Raw genomic sequence first — 26,547 nt, 5'->3', positions numbered from 1 at the left:
CCCACACCTTGCACCATCACCCCCTCCTGCACCCACCAGACCCTGCAACCCCATCCCTATCCTGTTCCCTGGCAACCCCCTCCCATACACTTGACCCCTCATTTTTGGCTCCCCCCTGGAGCTTAGGAAGGCCCACACAATCCACTTGTCCCGTTGGACGCCCTAACCCTCTGTCCTCCCTTCCCCCATGAAGCTGGAGCGTGAAGGCAGTGAGGTGTCAGTCATGGGGCTCAGGAAGGGGTTGGGTTTTCTTTTTGTTGTTGTTATTTTGGGCTTTTTTGCCTCTAATTTTTGTGTGGCCCCTGACTGATTTTTCTGTGGGTCAATGGCACTTGACTCAAAAACAAGAGCACGTGGTTTAAGAGGTCAGGGGAGGCAATGCCTCCCCTGGGTCTTAGTGCTCAACCTCTCCCCACATCCTGTGCCTGTTCTGACAGCTTCAGTGGGGGAGCAGAGTTAGTCCGTAACTGGAAACACTTAAAAAACAACAAATAGTCTAGCAGCACCTTAAAGACTAACAAAGCGTGTAGGTGGGATCGTGAACGTTCATAGGCACAGCTCACTTCTTCTGGAGTGGATGTTAACTTCAGAGTGAAAAATCTTTCAGCTTGCTAGCTCTATTAGCATAACATTGAACCTGTGAAAGAGCCATTAAGTCAGGGTGGGCAAAAAGGCCTCCGCAGGCTGGATCCGGCCCACCAAGTGGGTTGATCCAGCCCGCAGAAGCCCTGGTGCTCCCCACTCTCAAGCCAATTGGGTCTGGGGGCAGGGGAGCACACAAATCTTCCTTCCGCCCTGTGAGGAGCATGCTGCGCTTCAAAGTGCTATGCACTCCTCTCCTCGCAGGGCAGGAGGAGACATCACACACTCCCCTGCCCCCAAGCCCTGATTGGCCTGGGGGCGGGAGGAGCATGCAAAGTTCCCTTCACCTGATTTGCTCTTTTTTTGTCTCAGTGTCCCTGTCTCTGTATGACGAGGCATAATTTCATGTTTTCAGACTCTACGGCTATTGCTTTTATTTCTTACTCCACCCTGGACGTCATCATTAACAAGGGAATTTTTGAAGAGGGAGATCTAATGGATCATAAGAAACTGAACTCCAGGGTGGTGAGTGGGGCTATCAGAGCTGGGAGACACATGAACTTCTCCAAACCTGTAAACATCACCCTGCGCCATAGACAGGTGAGTGCAGATCCTTTTACTCTGCTCCTTGCCTACGGCTCCAGATGGCCACTTTCAAGGTGAGGCTTCTGCAGGGCATTTGAGTTCTTCTGTCTTTTTGGACTTGTAATATAGCTGAGAAACAGAGGCAGCTTCTTCAGATGATGTGGGAAAAGCTGAATTACTTGATTTTTTTTGACTCTGTCTTCACAGACAAGATCAGCTCCCAGACTACTGCACTGGGCAGCACAGTATGGGGAGGAGGTGGGAAGCCCTCAGTAGAGAAAGAACAGGCTAAGAACTATTTAGAAAAGCTGGACATACAGGCTACATCTACACTACAAGTTTTCTCTGCAAAAAATATGCTAATGAGGGACTCATTTGCATGACTCATCATCTCATTTGCATATTTTCTGCTGATCCTTTTGCGCTAGGGGTTTTTGCACAAAAACAAGCAGTGTGGGTGTTTTCTTTTTGCACAAAAAACCCTTTTTCCGCAAGATCCTTATGCCCCCAAAAAGGAGGCTCACAATGCAGCGAAAGTGCTGACGTGCACACGCAATCAACTATGCCCTCAGTTCCTTCTCAGCTGCTCCCCCCTTGGTCGGAACACAGCAGTGCTCAATTCTAGAATTCAGTTAGAGTCGTTTTTAGTAGTTTTTCTCAATAATTAGAGTTTAGAGTTGTAGGTAGGTTAGTCACAGTTCTTTCCACCCTGTTAGTGTTAGTTTTAAAAAAAATGGTTTTTCTCTGTAGTTACTATAGTGTTAGGAGAGGCATTCCAGGCTCGCCAAGATTTAAAAGGTGCCTGACATACAGAATGTCTACCCATTTCAGATGGGCATGCTCAGTGCATTAGGTGCCTGGGCCAGGACCACTCTCCAAAAAATTGCTACACTACAAAAAGCTGTTGGCTAGGTTGTTAAAAGCAAGGGAACTCCAGCTGAAACTCCTCACTACGGAGAAGGTGGAAAGACATGACTTGGAACCAGCATTGACCATATCACCACCTCTCTGACAGTACTCTCAGACCAGGGACCTGCACCAAGAGGCAAGCCGGCAAAGAAGACGACAAAAAGGAAGCACTCCGTACTGTTGGGTGAGAGACCACCAAAGAAAACATCTCAGCACAAGCCCCCTACGCCTGGGGCAAGGACTTTGGGGGAAGTGCAGATACCAGGGAAGTCCGTTACAGCAAACCCTAAGGGGCAGTGTCATAGAATCACAGAACACTAGAACTGGAAGGGACCTCAAGAGATCATCAAGTCCAGTCCCCTGTCCTTTTCCAAAGACTCACGCCTTGTGGTCTCGGTGCCCAAGACAAAGAAGACCACCTCTGTGCCGTTGGTACCGAAGGCTCCAGTACCCAAAACACCATCACAGATTCTGGTGAAAGGGCAACCGGAACCAGCCATACAGACAATCACCAGATCGGTACAGACTGTACACATAGAAGGTTCCCCAGTACCAACAACGCCCAAAGTATGCGCCAAAGCAGGGCTGCAGGGATCACAGCCCCCCCCCCCCCCCACACACACACTTCCCCCATATACACCAACGGTACTGACCTTCCTTCCTCCTAGACCGCTCACCATGCAGCAGGAGTTAGCAGTCATGTCGGTACCGGACATGCTGCTCTTCGGCACCAATGCTATCCCATCGTCAGTGGGTCCAAGTAGATTGGTGACACTTGCAAGCTCTATAACCCACTTTTCCAGTGACAGTGAGGACGACCAGGAGATTCCTTTAGCACCACGTCACTCATCTCCAAAGCCAACCTCGCAGTTGCAGCAGCAGCAACAGCTGGTACAGACCCAGATGTAGCAGCCTTTCCCATGGCTCCCTCCCATCCCACTTCCATAACCCTGGCAGGGATGGGATCCCTGGAGCACCATGAAGGCCCAGGGGCCACCACCAGTGATAGTGAGACCACTATCGGGGTGTGACGGTGCAATTGGGGTTCCCCCCGATCCTGTACCCCCGTAGCAGCCAGAACAGTCTCCACCAGCCAGCAAAATAGAGAGGGGTTTATTGATTTTCCAGAATACAGCACAGCATAGACATGATGTGGCAATAGGAGGGGGCTAGGATGCCCCAGACTCCTTAAGGCGGGGTGCCTGAGCCCCTAGTCTCCAAGCCCCCTCCCTAGGCTGTCTCCATCATGTTACCAGCCCCAGACTAACTCTTCCTCCGCCCACGTACTTCCTTTGATCCAACCTCCTTCCCTCCCCCCAGTCAGAACCGGTCAGGGCAGTGTCTGGCCCCCCTGCTGGGCTGTGCTCACAGACAGGGCCCGTAGGGGACAGCCCAAGCCTAGCGACCAGCAAGATGCCCCACTACATCACACGGGGCACCCAACATGCCTGCACCCGCAGCATCAGAAGTGACGCAGGATGACATTGAAGACATGGATAAAACCGAAGAAGAGAATACTCTACCTACAACCTATATTTCTTCATTGTCCCCAGACTAATCCATAATGCCTCCACCTCCTACTAGGGGTGATGATTTTAAATCTTTTCAGGACTTGCATAAGGTGACTGACTCCCTCGACATATCTCTGGTCGAGATTCCTGACATTCAACACAAACTGACCGATATATGACAAGCCTTGCTTGTCAACGAGGCCGTGCTCGACCTGGCAAAGATTTTGTGGCAAACTCCAGCTTCCATCTCACCCACCTCGAGAAGGGCAGATAAGAAATATTGTGTCCCAGCTAACGGGGCTGAGTTCCTGTTTACATACCCCACCCAGAATTTGCTGGTTGTTGATACTGCCAACAACAGGATTAAACAGAGCTAGTTTAAATCTACCCCATACGACAAAAACTGGAAAAGACTTGATCTCCTAGGGAGAAAATATTACTCATCTGCATCGCCCTCATCAGGATTGCAATCTATTTAGTATTATTGGCCAAATACACTTATAACCATTTGGAAAAATGATACCTTTTATTGAACAATTACAAGACAAAGACAAGGCCGCATTTAAATCAAGCAGAGGAGGGGACGGTATCCTTATAGTGAGGACGCTGCTGCAGGCATCCCTCAATACAGCCGACACGGCTTCCAGATCTCTCGCCACATCTGTAGTGATGTGTCCCGTCTCCTGGCTGCACCTCTCTGGGTTCCCTAGTGAGATACAGAACAAAGTCGAGGACCTTCCCTTGGAGGGTCAGAAGTTACTTTCCTCCACCACAGACACATCCCTGAATTCCCTTAAAGACTCAAGGGCCACTTTAAAAACACTGGGGATGTACATCCCTCAACCAAAGAAGAAAATCAATTGCATGTACACACCCCATGGCAGAGTGACATCCTCACCCTACCCACCTCAGAGGGGCTGTGATTTAAGATGTTGTCAGGGGCAGCAAAAATTCAGGCAGCCTCAAGACCAGCAGTAAATGCATCAATCCTCCAATGGCAGACAAACGTTTCGAACCATTGGTCGAAGTTTCAGCGTTGTTTCCACCAGCCAACCAATACAAATTCAGTCTGCAACCATTCTACCAAGTACAGTCCATTATTCATAGACTCATAGATTCATAGACTTTAAGATCAGAAGGGACCATTATGATCATCTAGTCTGACCCCCTGCACAGTGCAGGCCACAGAATCTCACCCACCCCTCTTAGAATAATCCTCTCACCTATATCTCTGATATTGAAGCCTTCAAATATTTTGAAGGTCCCAAGATGCAGAGAGTCCTCCAGCTGTGATCTGCGCCCCATGCTACAGAGGAAGGCGAAAAACCTCCAGGGTCTCTGCCAATCTACCCTGGAGGAAAATTCCTTCCCGATCCCAAATATAGCGATCAGCTAAACCCTGAGCATGTGGGCAAGACTCACCAGCCAGACACCCAGAAATTCTCTATAGTAAATTCTCTATTATAACAACTGACAAGTTGGCTTAGTAAAAGGCCTAGCAGTACCATTCCTCACATTTACCCCAACCCAACCCCCTTCTCCATCCCTCTTCAGGGACCCCTCTCGTGAGTCCCTGTTACCATAGGAGATAAATAAACCGCTACGGATTAAGGCAATAGAGATCATCCCAGCACAACACAGGGGAAAGGGGTTCTATTCCAGATACTTCCTCACGTCAAAAAAGTCTGGAAGATGCAGACCCATACTGGACCTTCGCAGATTGAACAAATACCTAAAAAAACAACAATTCACCATGGAAATGCTGGCAAAGATCATTCCTGTGTTGGGAAAAGGAAACTGGATGTCATCCTTGACTGGTAGGACTCGTACTTTCACATAGCAATACGACCATCTCACAGAAAGTTCCTCAGGTTCATCCGAAAAGATCAGCATTATCAGTACCAAGTCTTACCATATGGCCTGTCAGCAGCACCCAGAGTCTTTTCCAAGGTCCTGGCAGTAGCAGTGGCCCATCTAAGAAAACCAGGCATAGTGATCTTCCCTTACTTGGACGATTGCCTGATAGTGGCTCCAACAGAGCAACAGGCCAAGCAATTCATCGAAGGCACAATCAGACTCTTTGCAAAGCTGGGGCTCCAAATAAATACGCAAAAGTCAAATCTCCCACCATCTCAGGCGCCACTCTGGGCTGTATAAACGCACAGGCGCAGTGGCCTCTGCCAAGATTCCATGCCCTAGCTTCACTAGCAGAAACAATCACAAACAGCCCCACAGTATCAGCCAAGCAACGCCGGCAGTTACCGGTACTTGGCCACCTGTCAGCAATGACATACGTAGACCCTCACGCGAGGTTACACAAGTGTGGCTACACACGTGCTTCCGCCCTTTCAGGCATCCGTTACACAGGACGCTCAGCCCTACAAACAAGGTCAGGTAATCCCTCACATGGTGGCCACATGTCATCAATCTCTGCGTGGGGGTTCCTTCCCATCAGCCAGCCCTGTCTATTCACATAATGACGGATGCTCCACTGGAGTGGGGGGGAGGATAAGGGGCACCCTAAAGGTAAGGAGGTGGGGTGGGGCCTGGAGTGGCTGAGGCGATAGGGCATTCGACTGGAGCACTCAGGGTGGGAACACTGTACAAAATCAGCCGCTATTCCGGAAAAACTATTCTGCTCCCGCTCGGGCATAAGTCCTTATTCTGGAACACTGTTCCGGAAAAGGGCCAGTGTACACAGCCCAGTAGTCTTTTTCTGGGCGAAAATGGCGATCGGGGCTCTTTTCCGGAAAAGCGTGTCTACATTGGCCACAGACGCTTTTCTGGAAAAAGGGCTTTTCTGGAAAAGCAGCCTGCTAATGTAGACGCTCCTTTTCCAGAAAAACTGAAAACGGAATAGTATTCCATTTTAAGCAGTTCCGGAAATTCATGCCAGTGTAGACACAGCCTAGGTGTTCCATTGCCTTTTACCTAGACAGAACCAAACAATGTAGGCAATGTCACAGACTGTTCATTTCAGTAGCAGACTGTGCGAAGGGTCATGCGGTTTCCAAAGAAAGACTGTCCAAATGGATGACAAACTGCATCTGAGAGTGCTATGACATTAATAAAGTGCCACCTTCGGGCACATTCCACTAGAGCGATGGCCACATCTACGGCCTTCCTACACAACGTGCCTATCAGGGATATTTGCAGGGCAGCAAGATGGGCTTCCACGGATACTTGTACAAAACATTATTGGATAGATACTTAGCATTACAACATACCACATTTGGAATGGCTGACCGCTGATGAGGCCCGGAATCCCTTCTTTCAAAAGCTCAGGGTACTGCTCCACAGTAACCTACAATGGAGTGCCCCCTGGGACACTCCTTGAGGAAGAAAAGAGAGGTTACTCATCTTGTGCAATATATGGTGTTCTTCAAGATGGGTGTCCCTGTGGGTGCTCCACAACCCGCTCTCCTCCCCTCTCCTTCAGAGCTTTAACATGCCTCCGTGGTAGAGAAGGAACTGAGGGGACGGTTGATGGGGTGCGTGTGTCGGCATGTTTGCTGCGTTGTGACCGGTGCCGTGAGTACACGCCGGTACCTAGGGGAAATACTGCTGCTAAAAAGTTTTGATTATAAGCGCAGGGGTGCCTAGACACCTACAGTAGCGCACCCTGCAGAAAAGGACCTGGGCATTACAGTAGCTGAGAAGCTGGCTATGAGTCAACAGTGTGCCCTTGTAGCCAAGAAGGCTAATGGAATATTAGAGCACGTTAGTAAAAGCATTGCCAGCAGATCCAGAGAGGAGATTATTCTCCTTTATTCGGCTCTGGTGAGGGCACATCTGGGCTGTGTCTACACTGGGCCACTTATTCCGGAAAAGCAGCTGCTTTTCCGGAATAAGCTGCGAGCTGTCTACACTGGCCCCTTGAATTTGCGGAAAAGCACTGACGATCTACTGTAAAATTGTCAGTGTTTTTCCGGAAAAACTATGCTGCTCCCGCTCGGGCAAAAGTCCTTTTTCTGGAAAACTGTTCCGGAAAAGGGCCAGTGTAGACAGCCCAGTAGTCTTTTCCGGAAAAAAGCCCCGATCGCGAAAATGACTGTCGGGGCTCTTTTCCGGAAAAGCGCGTCTACATTGGCCACGGACACTTTTCCGGAAAAGAAGCTTTTCCAGAAAAGCATCCTGCCAATGTAGACGCTCTTTTTCCGGAAATACTTATAACGGAAAACTGTTCTGTTTTAAGCATTTCCGGAAAAGGGTGCCAGTGTAGACGTAGCCCTGGACTATTGTGTCCACTTCTGGCCCCCTCGTTATAGAAAGGGCGTGCATGTATTGGAGCACATGACATATGAGGAGAGACTGAGGGATTTGGGCTTATTTCGTTTACAAAAGAGAAGAGTGAGGGGGGATTTGATAGCAGCCTTCAATTACCTCAAGGGAGGGTTCCAAAGAGGACGGAGAGAGGCTGTTCTCAGTGGTGACAGATGACAGAACAAGGAGCAATGGTCTCAAGTTGCTGTGGGGGAGATCTAGGTTGGATATTGGGAAAAACTATTTCCCTAGGAGGGTGGGGAAGCACTGGGATGGGTTCCCTAGGGAGGGGGTAGAATCTCCGTCCCTAGAGGCTTTTAAATTCCGGCTTGACAAAGCCCTGGCTAGGATGATTTAATTGGGGTTGGTTTTGCTTTGGGCAGGGGGCTGGACTCGATTCCTGTGGTCTCTTCCAACCCTCGCTTGTATTTCCACTGCCAATGGGTAGTGTAAAATTGCTGTTACGGGCAGCACAATGAGAGCCAAGAAGCCCTTGGTGAATTTAGGCGTCTTACAGTCTATTAGAGATGTATCACAAAAGAAACCATATTCTCCCAGTGATCCAGTGAGGATGAGGATGGTATTTTTGTCTCCAGGTGAAGAAAGAGGAAGAAAAAGTTCACTGTGTTCACTTGAAAGCCATCACTGGGAAAGACATCTGGGCTCATAATGACTGCACCGTTGTGCACATGAACAATACTCACACCGTCTGCAGCTGTAACCATCTCTCCAGCTTTGCCCTCCTAATCGGTCCCATGGGAGTGGAGGTATGTCACTTTCAGACTCAGCTCAAGGGGCGGCACTTTGAGCTCCTTACTCAGGCAAAGTCAATGGGAATTTTGCCTGAATGAATGCTGAACAGGAACCTCAGGGCATCCCTTGTGGCCACCATGGGACAGGGTCAAATGGTGGGCTGGGGTTGTAACCTGAGGTGAATAAAGTAGCCCACACTGAAAATGCCAAAGTCAGGTCAGGTTGCAAAAAGGAAAGTAGATTCTCCCCAAACTGAGGGTTAACAGTGTAATCCTGGGGTGGGCAATAATTTTTGTCTGGAGGCCATTTAAAAAATGTTTGAAGTAGCCACGGGCCACCCTGGAAGGGGTGGGGCCTAAACAGGAAGGGGCGGGGCTACCCCAGACCATGATTGGTTTGGGGGTGGGGGAGCCCCTTTAGCCCCTCCCCCTTCCCACTAGGCTCCCATGCCCTGGAAGAGGCTTGGCATGGTCCCTCACCCCCAAGCCAATCAGGGCCTAGGGACGGGGAGCGCGGGAAGCCTCCTCCCACCTTGTGAGGAGCATGTGGCACTTTGAAGTGCCCTGGGCTCCTTGCAGGGCCGGGGCAGGGCGAAGGAAGCTTTACGCAGCTCCCCCGCCCCCAGGCCCTGATTGGCCTAGGGACAGGGGAGCACACGAAGCCTCCTCCATTCTCCCCCCGCTCCCCTCTCGCCCTGCAAGCAGCGCACGGCACTTCAAAGTGCCATGTGCTCCTGGCGGGGTGGGAGGCTTTGGGCGCTCCCCCACCCCCAGGAGTTAATTGCCCTGGGGGCGGGGGAGCAGCAGGGCCTCCGCAGGCTGGATCCACCCGCTTGGTGGGCCAGATTCAGTTCGTGGAGGCCCTTTTGCCCACCCCGGGCACCAACAGTCACAAATTGTGCTCCTAATTTAGTTAGGGTTGGTCCTGCTTTGGGCAGGGGATTGGACTCGATGATCGCCCTGGGCTTCTATGATTCTCATCCCTCCACTGGTTATAAGAAGCTGGTAAAAGAAATCCCATAGCTCCCTCTATTGCATTCCTGTCTCTGGCTCCTAATCAGCAGATGGGTTGAGCAAAGTGAGAAGTTACTTAAAACTCTACTCATTTAACAGAATGTTCTTCTGGCCCCAAAAGAACAGCCATATTGTCAGGTCAATATTAGTTTGGATCTTTCCTTGAGTATCTAAAACTAAAGGGTTTATTCGAGAAGAAAAGAGAGTTGCTAAATAGTCAAAGCCATCAGATTCGTCCATCTGCCTTCAGAGACCATTATCAGCTGATTCCCAACCCTGATAGTGGCATCGGTGAGTTTCTTGGCTTGTAAAATCCCTCTGCAACACGCCCAAAATCTTAGATGGGTCTATCAGACCTTTGTTCAAAGTTTCAGTTTGTAGAGAAGTTACTCTAGCGGTGGGAAGTAGGACTGAAGACAAAATGGGAGTGATGCCACTGCCTTTTAATACCATTTGCCATGTGGCTTGTATGTACTTTCTCTGTACCAAACACAAGCTCATGGGCATGGAAAAGCATTTGGAATCTCCTACTGATAGGCATGACCCTACATGTCCTGCTGACTCATAGGCACAGCCCCTGGCTTCTCCCAATGAATTCATTGGATAGTAGATTGCCCTTGATGGGCCATCAAGCAGATGGGATAGTGCTGTTACCAATCTATCAGCCAGAAACACAGCACAGGTGTGAGATGTAGAAATATCACGTTTATATATCATCTTTGTATTGTGAGTTATAGATATAGACAAGATTATCACACTCAGCAAATCGTATCTTTTCCACTAATATGTTCCATGGCATATCTCGTAAAATTCATTGCAATTTTGTAATATTGGTATCCATATTATAACTGTAACCCACATTCCATTTAGCCTTAAGGGGTCACAGGTGATTCTCTTTTGCTGTGTTACAGGACAGTCTCCCACTGACCATCATCACCTACGTGGGCCTGACCCTCTCCCTGCTGTGTCTCCTCCTCACCATCCTCACCTTCGTCCTGTGTCGTTCCATCCGCAATGTCAGCACCTCCATCCACCTGCAGCTCTGCCTTTGCCTCTTCCTGGCCGACCTCCTCTTCCTCACCTTTGTAACCCACACCAGTAATCAGGTGCGTTATCCACTTTTGTTCTTAGCGTGGAATCAAGCTGTGTACGGATCCTCTGCCATCATTGCTAAAGTTCCCCTCGTCTGAGCACCTTTCTCTACCCTCAGCCGGAGGGTAACATTTATTCTTCTTTGAGTGATTGTCCATTCCACGTAGGTGTGCACACACCGCATACACGGATTAGCAAAAGATTTTCCTCAGCAGTACCTGTTGGGCTCGCAGGGGAGCCCCCTGGAGTGGCGCCAGAATATGCAAGCATATATACCCCTGTCGGCCCGCCACCCTCTCAGTTCCTTCTTACTGCCCATGACGGTTGTTGGACGTGCTTTGCTTGCTCTGCAAGTGCACCTTAGTGGTCTTCGTAGTTTAAATAGTTGTAGCTGTAGTTTCAGTTTCAGTTGTTGGTTAGTCACTAGTAGTGCAGATAGTTAGGGGTTCGCTTTCACATTCCCCTGTCCCTCGCGTGCCCAGGCACCAAGGTTTTAAGCTTTGCTCTAAGTGCCTTAAGCCCAGGCCCTGGGGTGACCTGCATGACGTGTGTCTCAAGTGCCTGGGAGAAGGGTCCCTGTCAGTCAACTGCAAGATCTGTTGCAGTTTCAAACCCTGTGCCCAGAAGGAGAGGGACTAGCGACATAAGATTCTCCCGATGGAGTCAGCGCTTCACCCGGCACCGGCTGTGACTCGGCACCGGCTACTCAGAGTGTGCCAGCAGCGATACGGGAGATCCCAGGGCTGTCCAGGGCCTCTCCAGTGCCACGATGCTCTGCTGCTCGGCACCGTTCATAATCCCCAGTGCCACAGAAGAAATGGAGGTCCTGCAGGGGTAGGTCTCCATTGCAGCATGCACCTAGAGTGTGTCCCCAGATCCTCAGCTCCTGTGCCCTCCCGGCACCAGTTGAGCCCCACGTGGGACCCAAGCCCAGAGGATGAGCTGGCCTTTGACCTCGGATACATTCAAGGTGGCTGGGGAGCTCTTTGAACTGACTTCCTTCCCAGCCTCTTCTTCAAGCCTGGGGCACCATCAGGACCCTTGTGTGCCTCCCTGTACCAAGGCCCTGGTGGACAGAAGCCAGTCGGGCCCTGAGGGGACTTTGGCACCGACTCCTCCAGCAGTGGCACCAGCACCATTTCTGTTGCCACGTTTCATGGCAGTGACTGCTGCTGCTGAATGCCATACCAATTACTTCCACCGTGCAGTCATCAAAGGTCACTCCAGGGCACATTAGGCCTCCTCCCTGGCCCAAGGCAAGCTCAAGGCTACGGACAGGCAGGCTCTCTGGTACCCCTTTCCAGCTCTGACCACCTCCACACCACCGTGGTCCATCTCAGAGTACTCCTCTAACTCGGACGCCGAGTCAGCCATCTGCAGGGTCACTCCTGGCACCGCTCCTTCTCCTGGCACTGCTCCTGGCACCAGAGCACTTCAGCCCAGCCTTTCCAGCCATCCTGGCCTCCCCAGTGATAGCCCCCAGTCCAGAGGCCTTTCTGGCCCCCCTGGGTGGATCACCAGGTCCAGGGACCCTCTTGTCTGATCTCTGCCTATTCAGGTCCTCAGGACCCCCATTTGCAACCTATCTTCGGACTGGAGACATGGTGTAATGGACCCAACCCCTCAGAAGAGTCAGGACATTGGCCTCTCAGGACTTGGAGTGCCAGGAGCTGGAGGAGTAGACGCTTCAAGAATCCTCCTCCTCATCCCCTGGGGAGGCATTGGCTGGGACGACACCATCCATGCCCTCCATGGACTTCTGGACCCACCAGAAGCTCTTGAAGCACTTGGGCCAGAGTCTGGGGGTTAAGGCAGAACAGGTCTCCAAGTAATCTGACCCTACAGTGGACATCCTTAATGTTGAGGCCCTATTCGGGGTAGCACTGCCCCTCAGTAAGCTGATGGCAAGATCACCATGTCTTTGTAGCAAACCTTCACCTTGATTCCACTGACTCCATATGAGAAACCACTCTACGTCTTCGCCTGTCACCAGTTACCACCACCAGAAACTTCATGAGGCTTCTAGGCTTCATGGCAGTGTGCATATACTTAGTGCAGCCTGCCAGACTCAGACTTCTCCCTCTGCAGCTGTGACTGGACTGAGTGCACAAACCAGCCTGCCAGCCCATGGACATAGTGGTGACTGTCCCTGTGGATGTCATGAGTGAGCTCTGTCAACTGGCAGCTCCAGGAGGAGGCGGTCTGCGCCAGAGTCCCATTCACCAGGCCCCTGCTGTTGGTCCGATCCGTGACGGATGCCTCCAACATAAGATGGGGAACCCACATCAGGGACCTGAGGGTGCAAGGTACGTGGCCCCCCTTGGAACTTTTCCTGCACATAAATGTCAGGGAGCTGAGGTGATTTGTCTGGTTTGTTGGATGTTCCTGCCCCAGTGGTGAAACAAGCGAGTTCTGGTCCTGTCCAACAACACTGCAGCCATATTTTATATCAACAGACAGGGTGGAGCTCGTTCCTTTCCCCTGTGCCAGGAAGGCCTCCTCCGAGGGGACTTCTGCATAGTGCACGCCATTCCCCTCATGGTGTCTTACCTTCTGGGGTCTCAGGGTTCCCTCGCAGACCAGCTCAGCAGATCGGACATGGAGCTTGAGTGGTCTCACAGAGTGGATGTGGCCTTAAGCATTTTCCACAGGTGAGGCTTTCCTCACGTAGGCCTTTTCGCAACCCGCAGCAACAGGAAGTGTCCCCAGTTTTGCTCCTTCATGAACCACATCTTGGGGCCTCTGGGGCACCCTCTCCTCATTCCCTGGCCCTCTGTCCTCCTGTGTACTTTCCCTCCCTTCCCCTGATCCAGAGGGTGATCCTGAGAGCGAGGGCGTTCAGGTCCTCCTTGATTCTAGAAGCGCCGGCTTGGCCCTGGCAAGGTTGGTTTGCGTCCCTCCTCAGTCTGTCAGTAGATCGACAAATAGCTCTGCCCTTGTACCCAGACCTGACAACGCAAGACCGTGGCGTGCTTCGTAGATGCCTGGCCTGGAAGCCCCCTGGTTGACAGGTTTAGAATGGCAGCACTCGGAGCAGGTTCAGAGGGTTCCATTGGGAAGTAGAAAACCCTCTACCAGAGCTGCATACATGACTAAATGGGAATGATGCTCCATGTGGGTGGGCCAGTGGGGCGTCCCCCCTATTCCTTATGTCCTTGACTATCTTTTAGACCATAGGACTCAGGGGCTGTCTTCATCATCAGTCAGGGTGCACCTAGCAGCCATCTCCACATTCCACTCCAATTTCCAGGGAGTCGGTTTTTGCAAATCCCCTGGTTCACTGTTTTCTGAAGGGGATGGACAGACTATACCTGCATGTGCACCAACCTCTTCTGCCCTGGGACCTCAGCCTGCTCCTTGCGAAGCTCACAGTTCCCACCTTTGAGCCACTGGCAATGGGCTCATTATTACACCTCTCATGGAAGGTCTCCTTTTGGTAGCCATTACAGCCGCCATCCTGGATATTTGCAGGGCAGCCACCTGGTCTTCAGTTCATGCTTGTGCTAACCACTACGCCATAGCACAGCAGGCCAGAGATGATGCAACTTTTGGAAGAACCGTATTGCAACTGATCTCTAGGCAGGCTCCGACCGCACCTCCAAACGTTCAGCTTTGGAATCACCTTCATGGAATGGACATGAGCAATTACTTGAAGAAGAAACGGTTACTTACCTTCTCTCGTAACTGTTGTTCTTCGAGATGTGTTGCTCACGTCCATTCCAAATCCCACCCACCTCCCCTTCATCAGAGATTTATGGCAAGAAGGAACTGAGGGGGTGGCAGGCGGGCAGAGGTATATATGTGTGTATATGCAGGCACCACTCCTGGGGGCTTCTCCGCCAGCCCAATGGGTACCGTTGAGGGAAAAACCTTCCGGCAATCCATGCATGCAGCGTGCACACACCTACATGGAATGGGCATGAGCAACACATCTCAAAGAACATAGTTACACGATGGTAAATAACCATATTTTCCATGCTGTCTAGTCACTCCGAAATAATTATTTACTTCCCTGCAAAAGAAATTTCTGTGGGTGAAACCAGTTTTTCCCTTTTCCTGGTGGGCTCAATCCTTCAGCATTCAGACAAAAGAACCCCTATTGCCAGAGTCAGTCCCCTGCCTGGGTGCTCTGTCCCCACATGGATGGGCAGATGCAAGACACCTGTACCCTGAATAGAGGTATAGAGAAGAGAAGCTACACCCTTCAGGTCTCTCCCTATTATGAGCATTGGGAACTTTTTTTAACTTCCTGCTCCCTTTCCTAAAATTCCTGACAGTATCCAACAATGTCCGTGGTTCATTTGGGAATGACCACTCCCAGAATCCATCTTTTCTGGGTGGAGATCAGGATGGGTCTGGACTCTTACGATTGAAAGGGACAGCCAACCTACCTTTCAACAAGTCCCCTGTAGACTGAAGAACATATTGTCTCTGGGAGACCTCTGTAACCAGAGGGATGTGTTAACCAAAAGCCCTAAGTGAGCCTCACAAAAGCTCCCCATCCCTCCAAATACAGTATTTCCTTCCCCCAGGTGGCTTGTGCGGTCACTGCTGGCCTCCTACACTACCTCTTCCTGGCCTGCTTCACCTGGATGTTCCTGGAGGGGCTGCACCTCTTCCTCACTGTCAGGAACCTGAAAGTGGTGAATTACACCAGCGCCAGCCGGTTCAAGAAGAGATACATGTACCCGTTCGGCTATGGATTCCCAGCCCTTATCGTGGCTATTTCTGCTGCAGTGAATTCTGATGGCTATGGAAGTACTAAACAGTAAGTGCTGGGTCTACCCCAAAGAGGAATCAGGATGTGACCCCCACCCCCCCATACTGGGTAACACCAAGTTTGAGTTTGGCTGATTCACTAGTAACCCCACCTGCAATTTTAACTGCCAAAGCTGGGACCTTTCCCCCATCATCAGTATCACTGAGTTTCCAAGAAGTGCAGTTAAAGTACACACTGGTAATTCGCCTCCCAGTCCTCAGAGTCACTGTGATGATGAGGGTGAAGGCATAAACCAGCTTGACTCCAGATCCCTGGCTGTTTTTTGTGGTATAGGAAAATGACCTCAATGCTTTGTACAAAGTCCTGAGGATCCCCCTCAAATCTGCCAACCCCCTCAGTGCCCCCATTAGCCACGATCCTGAACTTCCGTACAATGGGATGCATCATCTCAGAGCAACATGGGACATAGCTGTCCAGACTCCGGTCTTTACTCTCTTTCTCCATATAGATGCTTAGTCCATGCCAGGTGCTGTAGTATCTGAGTGCTAGAGTTTTTACACTGGTGTAAATCAGGAGTAACCACACTGCTTTCCATATATTCCCTTTCTAATCAGAATCTGGTTCTGGAACACTCCAGAGCTTTTGAGCAATTCCCTTGTGAATCTGCTTCTCTATCCTGGCAGCCAAAATTAGTGAGAATTCTTGCTAATGTCACTGTCCCTCTACATCTCTTCTCCCTCTAGCTGCTGGCTCAACCTGAAGAAAGGCTTTCACTGGAGCTTCCTGGGACCAGTGTGTGCCATAATTCTGGTGGGTACCTCACTGAACCACAGAGCTGAATTCTTCTCACCCCTTGAATTCTGAGGACTCCAGTGGAACCAAGAGAAAAATGTCTCCCACTGAATTTAAGATGAAAAAGTTCTGTTAGCTCCCATCTCATGCGTCCCTCTTTGGTCAGTGCAGGATTTTCTCCTAATTCAGTAATCTACTTTATATGGAGGCAGTGAGGACTAATGGGTAGGGAACTAGGTTGTGAGTTAGGAGATCTGGGTGCTATTCCTTACTCTGCCACTGGCCTGCTATGTTAACTTGGGAAGTAGCTTCCCCACTCTGTACCTCTGTTTCTTCTCCCATCCAGTGTCCCATAGGCATGGAAAATAATTAGTGTGTGCTCAGCTCCAATCAGCTCCTTCCCTTCATTCCAGCATCTCCTGCCTGCCATGATCATCTGTTCCAAGGCATGCAGGAGCCACTGGGGGGAGTGGGCAGAAGTGGATGGGGTGGGGACTTGGAGAAAGAGGTGCAGTGGAACATGGCTGGGGGCAGAGCAGGGGACTGAGCGACCCAGGGGAAGCCAGCTCCTATAGTCTTGCCTAGTTATTTTGCAAACAAATGCTCCTTAACAGGGAATAAATTGCCAAGGGAGGTGGTGGAATCTCCCTCTCTGGAGATATTTAAGAACAGGTTAGATAGACATCTGTCAGGGATGGTATAGACGGAGCTTGGTCCTGCCTTGAGGGCGGGGGGCTGGACTCGATGACCTCTCGAGGTCCCTTCCAGTCCTATGATTCTATGATTCTATGATTCTAGGGGCTGCCCCACAAGCTAAATATAAGGGTATGTCTACACTACAGCGCTATTTCGAATGATCTTAATTCGAATTAAGCTAATTTGAATTAACGCATCTACACACAAAATCTATTTCGAAATAGCATTTTACTATTTTGAAATAGCGTGTCCACACTGAGTGGACCCTGAACCGAAGTTAAGGCTGGCCAGAACCAGTGCCAGCAGGGCATCAGGTTAGGACTTAGTGTGTAGGGCTGCTGCCTGAGGCTAACTGAGCTCAATGCTTAAAGGGACCCTACCCCCACCCCGGACAGACAGTTCTCAGGGTTCCCCGCTTGCTTCTCTACTTCCATGAGAGACAGAAAAGCAGTCCTGTCTTGGAGTGCCCTGAGTGCCCACACTCGGGACACCACAGCACTCAGCCACATGGAGCCAGAGCTGCCCCTGGGCACGCCGGTGTGTCTCGTGGGGTCGTTGCCATCAGCCTGGCTGCACTTGCTGCAGGCTGCCATCCGGGGTATTTATCGGGAGGCTGTCAGGATCCAGGAGGCCCTGTGGGAGAGTGTCCACCCCGAGGAGCCCTCAGAGCCACCCTGGTCCTCCCCACCAGGGGCTTGTGCCCCATTCCTCCCGCACGTCCTTCCACTTACCCCTCCCTAGCCCCCCTTCCTGATGTCAAACAAAAGACACGTATATTCAAAAATAGAAACTGGGTTTATTGAACAAAACTGGATGCGGGGGATGAACCTCTGGGGAGACTTGGGAAAGGAAGTGGGAGGGGGAAAAGAGAGGGTGGGAGAGGGGAGGGGAAAACCTGGGAGGAGGGAGCTGGAAGGGGGAAGCAAGGGGAAGAAGGGGGAGGGGAAGCTCAGGGCCCAGGGTTGGGTGTCTCGCCGGACCTACTTGATTTTCATGGAAAACTTGCTCCTGGGTTTGCATGTGGCCTTTGGTGGCCAGGCTGGCAGCTATCCTGCCATAGACAGCCACGTTCTTCCGTCTAGTGCAGAGATCATGGATGTTGGGGGGCATCCCCCCCAAACCTGAATAAGGTCCATGATCTCCACCCTGGACCAGGAAGGTACCTGCCTTCCCCAGCCCTTGTCAGGCTCCTGGGAGCTGGCAGACTGCTCCTGGGGAGCAGTGGAGGGCTGGCTGCCAGTGGCTTGCTGGCTCATGTTTTGGGGCCACTGGGTCAGGGGTCCCGGTGGCCACTGCTGGCTCTGGGCTGGTAGTCTTGGAGCTGGCACAGGCACTGTGGCCAGGGTCTACCCCTTTAATGGCTCCAGAGCTTGGGGAGAGGAGAATAAGTTTTCCTGGTTGTGCCCAGAGTGGCCACCAGGGCTCCCTGGAAAAGGCTGGAGGCCCCCTATTTCGAATTAAGTATCTATACAGCACTTAATTCGAAATAGCTATTTCAAATTTGGCATTACTCCTCGTAGAATGAGGTTTACCAAATTTGAATTAAGCGCTCTGCTATTTCAAATTAATTTTGAACTAGCGGTTTGCATGTATGGACGCTATTAAAGTTAATTCGAAATAATGGGTGTTATTTCAAATTAACTTTGCAGTGTAGACATACCCTGAGTCAACAGTGTGGCACCATTGCAAAAAAAGCAGACATCACTCTGGGATGCATTAGCAGGAATGTTGTGAGCAAGACACCAGAAGTAATTCTTCTGCTCTACTCTGAGCTGATTAGGCCTCAACTGGAGTACCGTGTCCTGTTCTGGGCACTGCATTTCAGGAAAGATGAGTAGAAATTGGAGAAGGTCCGGAGAAGAGCAGAAAATTATTAAAGATCTAGCAAACATGACCCATGGGGGAAGATTGAAAGAAATGGGTTTCTTTAGTTTGGAAAAGAGAAGACTGGGGCTATGTCTACACTATGGGGTTTTTCTGGGATACCAGAGGTATCCTGGAAAAACTCGGCCACGTCCAGAGACCGCGTCTGCTCTTCTGCTTTTTTTTTTTTTTTTTGCAGCAGAGCAGACATGCTCTTTCAGAAGCCCTGTCTTCCTCCTTTAATGAGGAAGAAGGGCTCTTCCAAAAGAGGAGGTTTTTCCGAAATTTGTCCCAGTGTAGACGGGCCAAATTTCAGAAAAGTCTCTTCTGAAAAAACTATCGGAAAAAAATATGCAAATTGCGGAGCACTCTGCAATTTGCGTACCTTTTTCTGATAGATCACTGTAGTTTAGACATAGCCTGAGAGGGGACATGATAGCAGCTTTCAATACCTAAAGGCTGTGTCTACATTGGCACCCTTTTCTGTAAAAGGGATGCTAATGAGACACTTCAGAATTGCAAATGCCGCGGGGGATTTAAATATCCCCTGCGGCATTTGCATGAACATGGCTGCTGCTTTTTTCCGGCTCGGGGTTTTGCCGGAGAAAAGCGCCAGTCTAGACGGGATCTTGCAGGAAATAAGCCCTTTTCCGGAAGATCCCTTATTCCTACTTGAAAGTTATTTACCAGGCAGTTATTTACCTACCTTGAAAGTAGGAATAAGGGATCTTCCGGAAAAGGGCTTATTTTCCGCAAGATCCCATCTAGACTGGCGCTTTTCTCCGGCAAAACCCCAAGCCAGAAAAAAGCGGCAGCCATGTTCATGCAAATGCTGCGGGGGATATTTAAATCCCCCACGGCATTTGCAATTCCGAAGTGTCTCATTAGCATCCCTTTTCTGGAAAAGGGTGCCAATGTAGACACAGCCAAAGGGTATTACAAGGAGGAGGAAGAAAAATTGTTCTCCTTGGCCTCTGATAATAGGACAAGAAGCAATGGGCTTAAATTGCAGCAAGGGAGGTTTAGGTTGGACATTAGGAAAAAGTTCCTAACTGTCAGGGTGGTTAAACACTGGAATAAATTGCCTAGGGATGTTGAGGAATCTCCAGCATTGGAGATTTTTAAGAGCAGGTTAGACAAACACCTGTCAGGGATGATCTATATGGCGGCTGATCCTATCATGAGTGCAGGAGACTGATCTAGATGACCTCTCATGGTCCCTTCCTGTTCTAGAATACTAGATTTCTAGGCATGAGTACAGAACCCACTGCAGTCCCTAGGTGCTCCTGCAATAGGATTAATGATAACTATGGCAGTACTCCTGCAATGCTGCCACCTCCGCTGGAATGAGAACAGTTTTGTCCCTTGCCTCGTCCAGCCTGCCTGGTAACTAACCCAAGTGATGGGATAAGGGGAGGTGGCTGCAACATGGGGAGTTTGAGGATGGAAGAGTGCACATGGTGCATGACTGAAAGGCAGCAAATGTCCTTGGAGATTCCTCCCCATCTCAGGCAGCAGGCTAAGAATTAATTTCAGCCTCAGAATGGAAGGGAATACTCTACAGACAAGATCTAGGAGCTGTGAGCACAGGGCTCTGAATCTGGAATAACTGTAGACGTCAGGGGAGTCAATAGAGTCACTCCAGATTCAGATAGGAACGGGATGTGGCCCTCTGGCTGTATGATCACATGGGAGGCACTGCAGCTCTGCCTGTACCAACAGTTCCCTGCATGGCATGGGATCTGACAGGGAATGGTACCTAACCCACTTTGATGAGCAGTCACTGGTCGGCACCAGTCTGATCCCATAGGATTGTTCTGTGTCTCAGCCAGAGAGACTGGCCTTGGCTAGCATGTTTTACAAGGGATATTTCATGTTTCTCCACAGATAAATTTAACTTTTTTTATTGTAATTCTCTGGATCCTGAGAGACAAACTCTCCTCCCTTAATGAAGACGTGTCCACTCTCAAAGACACCAGGTAGGAGCACTAATCTGCTAGAAGGGCCTAGTAAGCCATATGGGAATTTCTGTGGGATTCCCCACATACTGCTGCTACCATACCATCGGATGACTTGCCCCTGTAGGGTTTCCAGGTTATCTTGGTGACCTTCTGCCTATGAGACGGTAACAGTCTCACCACTAAGCCCTAACTCATGCCAGCAGTCCCTTACTCCTGAGTCCTGATGTTGTCGGTGGGACCATCTGCCAAACTAAGGACAATTTGCATGGATGCAGTATCGGCCCTTAAATAGACACAGCACAGCCAGGGTGGCAAAGGTAGAGTCAAGTTTGGGGAGAGGAGATGTCTGCACCAGTAAAGGATCATATGGGACACATCTTTCTGCCATGTGCAGCATGTTGGTCCCTGGCTGGATTGAGATGAGAGTTGCAGTCTGTTCCAAAGCCCACTGAAGCCAGGGTACGGAAGAGCCTGCTAGATCTGGGAAGCTCTTGCAGTCAGTCCCGTGGCATGTTCAGATTGTGGGCATGCAAACTGTCTTCAAAGCAGTTCATTATGGAATCTGTTTGTTAGAGAGGAACAAGATCCGGGCCTCCAGCTGGGAGTCCTGGAAGGAGACATGAGAGGAGGAAAGGATTTTGGGGCCAGACCAGAATGTTGGTGCTTCAAAAAGCCATGGGCTGTGTCTACATTGGCAAGATTTTGCACAAAAGCGGGCGCTTTTGCGCAAAATCTTGCCGCCTGTCTACATTGGCCGCAAGTATTTGCGCAAGAACACTGATGTTGTAATGTACAAAATCTGTGCTTCTTGCGCAAATACACTGATGCTCCCGCTCAGGGATAAGTCCTCTTGCACAAGTGTTCTTGTGCAAGAGGCCAGTGTAGACAGGTAACATCAATTTCTTGCGCAAGAAAGCCCGATGGCTAAAATGGCCATCGGAGCTTTCTTGCACAAGAGAGCATCTACACTGGCACGGATGCTTTTGCGCAAAAGCAAATCTGTTGCACAAAGGCACATGCCAGTATAGATGCTCTCTTTCACAAATACTTTTAATGGAAAAACTCTTCCGTTAAAAGTATTTGTGCAAAATCATACCAGTGTAGACGCAGCCATGGTGTCTAGAATCACTTTGTGCATGTGCCTAGTGCTGTATAAGGAGAAATGCAAGTCTGTGCTGATATTCAGACCTGGCATCCATGGCTCTAAGGACGCCATGTGCTACTTATGGAGGAAATTCACCTCAGTTTCCCTGGGCTGTGGAGGGGTAAAGCGCCATCAATCGAAGCAGACAAGTCTGGTTTCCTGCAGCTCTGTAACAACTTCTCTATTTGTGGAACAACACAAATGGGTTCCCAAGAGCCCAATCTCCTGATCCCACTTGATTGTCACGTTGGCAGCGCCTGACGTGAAGGGTTTAAAAACAAAGCAGTAATAAGAGGTTGAACCATTTGCTGTGGAAGAGCCTCCTCTCCGAGAGAAGCTGGGGGTGGGGAGATGCTTGGCCATAACACTGTATTTAGGATTCATAAGAATAAGTTGCCATTGTGTTCATCTTGACAGTAACCCTATGGCACAGTAAAGCAGGTGCCAGCAGTTTCACCCCACACTGCTCAGAGCCCCCGGACTCAGTCGCTCACCGTCGGGCTGTTATAATGGGATCTCTCTGTCTGCTTTTCTCCAGAGTACTGACTTTTAAAGCTGTCGCCCAGGTATTCATTCTGGGCTGCACCTGGAGTCTTGGTCTCTTGCAAATCGGCTCAGCAAAAATGGTCATGGCGTATTTATTCACCATCGTCAACAGCCTGCAGGGAGTCTTCATCTTCCTAGTGCACTGTCTCCTCAACCGCCAGGTAATACCCCACGACGTGTCATCAGCCACCTAGTGACTTCATGGGCTTAGCAGTGGCCTGGCGTGAGGCAGTAAGTTACATGATGGCCATGTCCCTTATTCTGCAGGTGAGAGAGGAGTACAGGAGATGGATTTCAAGCACAAGAAAACCCAGCCCCACAACTCAGACTTTTAGTCTCTCCACACCCGCTGTCTCTTCCAGCCCCAAGATGGTAAGAGAGCTGCTGTTCTGTTCCAATACCCGAATCCAAAGGTGCACCTGTCTGGGTCTGTTGTAGCTCTGGGGGTGCCTCATCCCGGGTGACATGTTCGTTTTAATCTGGGGCTGTGGGTCCTCTTTTTGGTCTGGGCCCACTGACCCAAAGAAAAAACCTTCTGGAGCTACACACCCATAAGACGCAGCTCCTCTCAAAGTAAAGCAAAGCAAAACAAAACAACCCCTCACTGGCCTGGCCCCTGAGAAACAAAACAAAAGACACACTCTGGGCACCAGGGCTCCCTCATGTTCCAAACCTGTGGGGCCAGATTTGGCCCCCGGCATCCCACAATCTGGTCCGCAGTGAGGCTCTGGGCTTCCCTTCCCCCCACAGCAGGGCAAGCCAATGCTCCAGGGAGGTGCCAAGGCAGGGAGACTTGCAGGGGGCTAGAGCACTAGTGCCGCCTCGCCCTGGGCCAAATCCAGCCGGTGGGCTCTAAATTCCCCATCCCTCTTTTAATCCATCTGAGATCAAGGGGGAATCCCAGTGTGATGGGTTTCCCTCCCCATCCTCCCACTCCGGTGCCACTTGGAACTGGGATACCACTAAGCCTGTCTATCCCACCCGGGGTTCCCCTTACTCTGTGCTGGTTGGGAAAGCCACACGCACAGGTTGAAACACACCCAGCTGCTTTTATCTTCACACCGATGCTGAGATCAGCTCTGCATGGGAGAGTTGAGCAAGTGCACAACCCCTCCGGAGTGTAAACCCAAAATTGTATCATCTTGAGCTGCACAGAGAACTCTCCTGCGTAAGCTCGTAACGACCTCCTTCTCACTCAGTGTGCACAGGGACGTGCAAAGCCTTCTGCCCCAAGCCAGAGTTCCACACTGGCTTTAGAGACAAGCCGAAACAGGTTAATTAACTACAAATGTAGATTTTAAGTGATAGCAAACAGATCAAAGCAGATTACTTTAGTAAATAAACAAAAACAGCAAACTGCGCTTAACTCACTAGATAGGCAGGTGTCGCTCTAACAGAAGGCTCAGATACACTCAATAAAGCCACACAGGGTGCATAAATATAAGAGGTTTTATTGCCAGGGCATATTACACCTCACAGCCTTCACGCATTACTAAATATGTGCTTTTCACTGTGGAGAAGCAAGCAATTAAGCAAGCAAGCTAGCAGGCAAGCAAGAATCCAATGCTTACGCCCCTTCTGCTACAGACAGTCCCGGACCCTCCATCCGTGCTCTCGAGGGCTAGTAGCGGGGGCTGCTCCAGCATGGGGAGTCCTTGGGCACTCACACAGCCTAGATCCACAGGTGAGACTGTTTGCCCAATCAGTGCCTTTCGGTCATCTTATAATTATTCCTGTTTTAGGGGCATAAACCTCCCCAAGCAGATTCTGACAGGAAACACCACCGCTATCTAATTCTCATACATCATGTCCTTGGGCCTAATTATCTCACAACTTGTTTACGCAACTAAGGAGGCTTTGGGCCAGCTCATCACCGCTGACTCTAGCCAGGCTGTCTGTGATAAGGTGCATGGGTAACTGGTGGTCAGCCCTGACAGCAGGGTATAAATTAGCAAATTCTAACCCTGAGTGTGCATCTATGCTGTCCCCTTCCCTCGAAGTAAGCTACTTACTGTGTACTTGTTTTGCTGGCAGGTGAGTTGGGAAGACCCCGTCTCCACCTTACCTTCATGAAACCATCACATCTCCAACAAACCATGCTCATCAGGCAGCTGGCTTTGCTGTGCCTGTAGGGTTGGTGCTTCAGCTGCCATTCTTCATTACAGCTACCAACAAAACCTGGAGGGGCAAGCAGAATTGGACCAAATCTTCTCTCAAATCCACAATCCCTATTGAATTCAGAGGCTACTGTAGCTGGGTGTCTCTCCCAGATTTAAAGGGCCAGCTTGCAGATCCAGTAGTTGTTTCGTAGCAGAAGCACCCCATGGTGTGGGAGGCGACTTGCAGAGCCCTTGTACGCTATGTGTGTGAGCTCATTCTGCTGTTGCACCGTGATGTGTAAACAATAAAATAACCTGCTTATGGACCTGGGTTGCTTCTTTGGTCTGAGTTTTGCTATCATGTTCTGTCTGTCCTAGAAACCTAGTCCTCATGTCTCCTTATGCCAATCTGGCAGTGCAAAGGGGCTTCAAAGTGGGCAGAAATGGCCTTGTGATTAGCCCTCCCATGGGTGGAGGGGGGGGGTCCTTCTTGGCTGCTGTAGAACTGGCATAAAATCTCTACATTAGCCCTGCTCCCAACACCTGGCACGGGGTGGTGACTGGTGGGGAGGAAGTGAAGCTAAGGGCATGGTAGAAGCACAATGCTTCATGGCTATGGTCTGCTTGCTAAGGCCCATAAAGATCCTTGGAAACGTGCTTGTCTAAACCACCTGAGGTCCTGGCCCATAGTAGACTTGTCACTGCGCCAGCACTGACATTGGCCATTCAATGCTCCATTTTTTTAAAAAGAACCTTTGTTCTCAAACCGTGTGTTTCCCACAACACTATGAAATTCAGTGATGTCATTTTCCATGAGAAACTTCTCCAAACTGAGTGCAGTGACTGTGTGAGGCCACTTCTGTTTGTTGGTATTTAGTTACATTCTCTGATTCCTGGCACATACAGTCCCACTGGACTTGGTGCTGTACATACACAGAATAAGAGGCAGACCCTGACCCAAAGAGCTTACAAGCTTAGTAGAGCAGATGGACACAAGGTGGGAGGACAGAAGGATTAATATACAGAGGGAGAACGGGATCAGATGGCATGGCTAAAATCACATAGGAAGCCTGTAGCAGAATCAGGAACTGAATTTAGTTCGACTGCCTCTTTTTTTTCTTTGGTTAAGAGTTGGACTTTCACCAACCACTCATTTTCTCTGCTGCACTTTACACTGCAGCTATTCAGCTGGTGAAAACCAGCATTGTTTTGCCTTAGATAAGGAATGTGGAGAGCTATCATGAGAGCTGCCATCTTGCTCACTTTAGAAGAGCTGCAGAAAAAGTGGCTGTGAACTTCCAAAAAGGAGACAGACTTGGGGCCTCATTCAGTTCACATATTTCTACTAACAGATTTAACTTACCCCTGGACATTGGCCCTTGTTGGTTGAGATGTCGCTGCCCAATGAGCTGGTGTTTAATGTAGGACTCAGCTCCCTGCTTGAGAGGCAGGATGATCATCTGTGTAAGACAATGGACAGGGTGGTAGATATGCAGGGGTGGAAGGGGTATGCTGTGCATGACATTGAAATATACACAGAGGCTGCATGTTTTCTGGGTGTGAAGAGTTTGCACAATCAATGCATGTGATGGACAAGCGGTTCCCCAGTTGCAGGAGAGCTCCTGACTCCATGCCTCACCCGCTTGGTAGATCCAGGTTCTGTCTCCTCATCAGAGCCCCTCCCCAGCTTCAAACTTACTGGGTTCATGGATTCCCTCCAAGCTCGGGCGCTGTGCGTCCTGCTTTACCCAGCGTGAAAGTGTCCTCCTGCCCCTTTTACATGACTAACGAGGTCTGACATTTTAGCTGCTGCTCTTGGTGAATGTGCTTCACCTCTACCGGCCGCTACTGCTCCAGGGAACAGGGACTGGGCCAGCTGGTGGTGGGGTTCTCCTCATGCTTTGGAAAGACAAAGCGCTCTCTCTTCCCCTGCTTCCGCCTCCCTCCATTCACAGATAGGCCAACATGTAGCAGCTATCAGCTGTTTGCAAGAAAGCAGCAACTTTGACTGCCATGCA

General features: G+C 50.2%; 1 protein-coding gene across 4 annotated transcripts in view; it reads left to right on the top strand.

The window, feature by feature from the left end:
* Positions 1-24,853, top strand: part of LOC102443928 (adhesion G protein-coupled receptor E3-like) — a 54,898-nt gene extending 30,045 nt beyond the window's left edge. For 3 of the 4 annotated variants that reach the window (XM_075902181.1, XM_075902182.1, XM_075902185.1), the window contains 9 exons: positions 998-1,182; positions 8,447-8,617; positions 10,528-10,722; positions 15,241-15,476; positions 16,172-16,238; positions 20,667-20,758; positions 22,423-22,591; positions 22,698-22,802; positions 24,465-24,853. In XM_075902181.1, the coding sequence (XP_075758296.1) occupies positions 998-1,182; positions 8,447-8,617; positions 10,528-10,722; positions 15,241-15,476; positions 16,172-16,238; positions 20,667-20,758; positions 22,423-22,591; positions 22,698-22,802; positions 24,465-24,503 (1,259 nt within the window). In that variant the 3' untranslated portion in view covers positions 24,504-24,853. The remainder of the gene's footprint in view (positions 1-997; positions 1,183-8,446; positions 8,618-10,527; positions 10,723-15,240; positions 15,477-16,171; positions 16,239-20,666; positions 20,759-22,422; positions 22,592-22,697; positions 22,803-24,464) is intronic. The other variant, XM_075902183.1, reaches the window with a different exon arrangement.
* Positions 24,854-26,547: the final 1,694 nt, after the last annotated feature.

Source organism: Pelodiscus sinensis, chromosome 19 (assembly GCF_049634645.1).
Source record: "Pelodiscus sinensis isolate JC-2024 chromosome 19, ASM4963464v1, whole genome shotgun sequence".
In the NCBI taxonomy this organism is placed as follows: Eukaryota; Metazoa; Chordata; order Testudines; family Trionychidae; genus Pelodiscus; species Pelodiscus sinensis.
This window is presented reverse-complemented; position numbering and strand designations above follow the sequence as displayed.